General features: G+C 25.9%; 1 protein-coding gene across 1 annotated transcript in view; it reads left to right on the top strand.

The window, feature by feature from the left end:
* LOC106685463 (protein ref(2)P) overlaps nt 1–1807 on the top strand; it is a 15545-nt gene extending 13738 nt beyond the window's left edge. The window contains exons 4-5 of the mRNA XM_014428151.2: nt 1183–1382; nt 1476–1807. Coding sequence (XP_014283637.1) covers nt 1183–1382; nt 1476–1556 — 281 coding nt within the window. The 3' untranslated portion in view covers nt 1557–1807. The remainder of the gene's footprint in view (nt 1–1182; nt 1383–1475) is intronic.
* Nucleotides 1808–2261: the final 454 nt, after the last annotated feature.

Below are 2261 nucleotides of genomic sequence, written 5' to 3' on the forward strand. Positions count from 1 at the left end.
ACGTATTTCTTTTAGACAAAGAAAACTGGTTAGCTTGCTTTATAATTTACAATAACAAATAACAATATTAGAATTATACATAAAATAAAACATATCAAAAACCCTTTATACATCAAAATATACTATTTACACAAAAAGAGCATATTACAATATGCATGCTTTCCGAGATATCACCATCATTCTCAGCCAGCCTCTCATGTTGAAGTCTCTTTTACCGAAGCTCTCATAGAACTTTTCTTTAAGATAAGGGATACATTTATTACAAATTTCCATATTTTCTCTGTCTGTTTTATTTGGCTGGTCAAGGCCATCACTTTCATATCTCACTGTAGGATCCAAGAATAAATGCCGACTTACCTGTTTTTGAGGAAAGTAAAAATGAATCCTCTAATTCTTGGTAATACAGAAAAAACAAAACAAAAAAAAACAAGTGAATGTAAGGGGTATGCTAAACAAATTACCAATTAGTTAAATTTATGTTGATAAGAATACAGTTTTAATTTGGAAGATGAACTTGTGGGTAGAATAGATGTATACATTATGAATGAAGTTCTCTATGAAATACGTATTGAAGATCTTAATTGTCTTACTCCTTGTACTTCATCTTTTTATTAACACTGTGGCTTTTTCTCTTTTCTTTTCCCCTGTTGATTGAAATAAAAACAAAAAAACCATTAGGTACAGTTCAAATGTCATAAGTGTGGACTTTAATTTATGCTTGGCTATACAATGCTTCATTCTTTTTTACAAATGGTTGTAAGAGATAAAAGATGTTAAGTTAATTAATTTCTCTAGTTCGAACAAGTATTGTTGTCAGATTATAATACTAACTTTTATTCAATAAAAGAAGATAATTAAATTATCAACTGTGTGGATTTTGAAAATATTTTATACTTTCAAAACTTATGTTATTTCATGTAATACTTGTTGAAATACATTTATATTTTTATAGTTCTATTTAATTTCTATGATATTTAAAGCATTGTTTTGAGTACAAGCTGCAAGAGACATTAAACCTTCCAGAAGTAACCTAATGATGATATTTATTTATTTCCATTTCTACTTTGAAAAATTAAAATGTTAATTTATTTGGTTTTTAGAAGTTAATTTTGCCTTTTATTAAACAAATTTCTTAGATGTTAATTTTTATAATTTTGTTAATTATTTTATATTTGTAAGTAGATCAAGATGAGGACCATCTAAAAAATAATGGACCCGTACATATTACAGTGAATTGTGATGAATGCGGACAGAAACCTTTGCAGGGTTACAGGTATAAATGCTTAGTGTGTCATAATTATGATTTATGTACCAGTTGTGAAAAATCAGAGAAAATTCATTCCGAACACCCTATGATTAGGATTCCAGTGGCTTTGAATTGTGTAAGTAAATTTAGATTGGATGTAACATTATATATTTAGTTTTTAAAAATGTATTAATTTTTTACTTCAATTCATATGAGAATACTCTTTTAGGAAAATGAATTTGGAAGGAAGTACCAACATGTTAAAGAAAACATCTATGGAACTTTGAAATGTTTACTTGAAAACAGATGAAGGAGCATGATTATGACATTATTATTAGTGAAAATATGTCCATGGATTTAAAGAAGTTTTTGTATTTAGCATTTATAATATTCTAACATTCTTAAGAGATGGGCTGTTGTATGCAGACAGAGTCCTATTATCGAAAATGATTCTCCTAAAACTGTAAATAATTTGTCAGTCTCTACTTAGTAAAGGCATATGTGAAATATTGAGATTGCTATAATGTAATATGCTATTAAAAAGTATACATTAATTTTTTACACCACTGTTATATTCACTTATTTATATTTAATTATATATACATAAATAAACAAACAATTCAAGTTAATTTGTTATATTATATATTCTTAAGAAAATGAAAAAGTAAAGAATCAATGGTTCTGTAATTGAAATCCAAATATTCAACAGTATTTTTTTTTTATATTTCACACCAGATCAGGTGGGCCTTACATAGTTGATATAACTTATATTGTATATATATTTTTTTAACAGTTGATTATGTGGGGGTATAGTCATACAAATGACACCCCTAACTATATACAATGTTCTTATTAAAAGAAAAAAAAATAATAATAAAATAAATAGATAAGAATAATACTTCTTAATAAAAGAGGAAAGTAAAATTAATAACAAAAAATAATGATATTGGTACACTTAAATAAAACAAACAATTGTCTTCTAATAGTAAAAAGAAACAAGTTAATTTGAAAAAGG

Source organism: Halyomorpha halys, unplaced genomic scaffold (genome assembly GCF_000696795.3).
Source record: "Halyomorpha halys isolate HHAL.00 unplaced genomic scaffold, Hhal_1.1 Scaffold696.1, whole genome shotgun sequence".
NCBI lineage: Eukaryota > Metazoa > Arthropoda > Insecta > Hemiptera > Pentatomidae > Halyomorpha > Halyomorpha halys.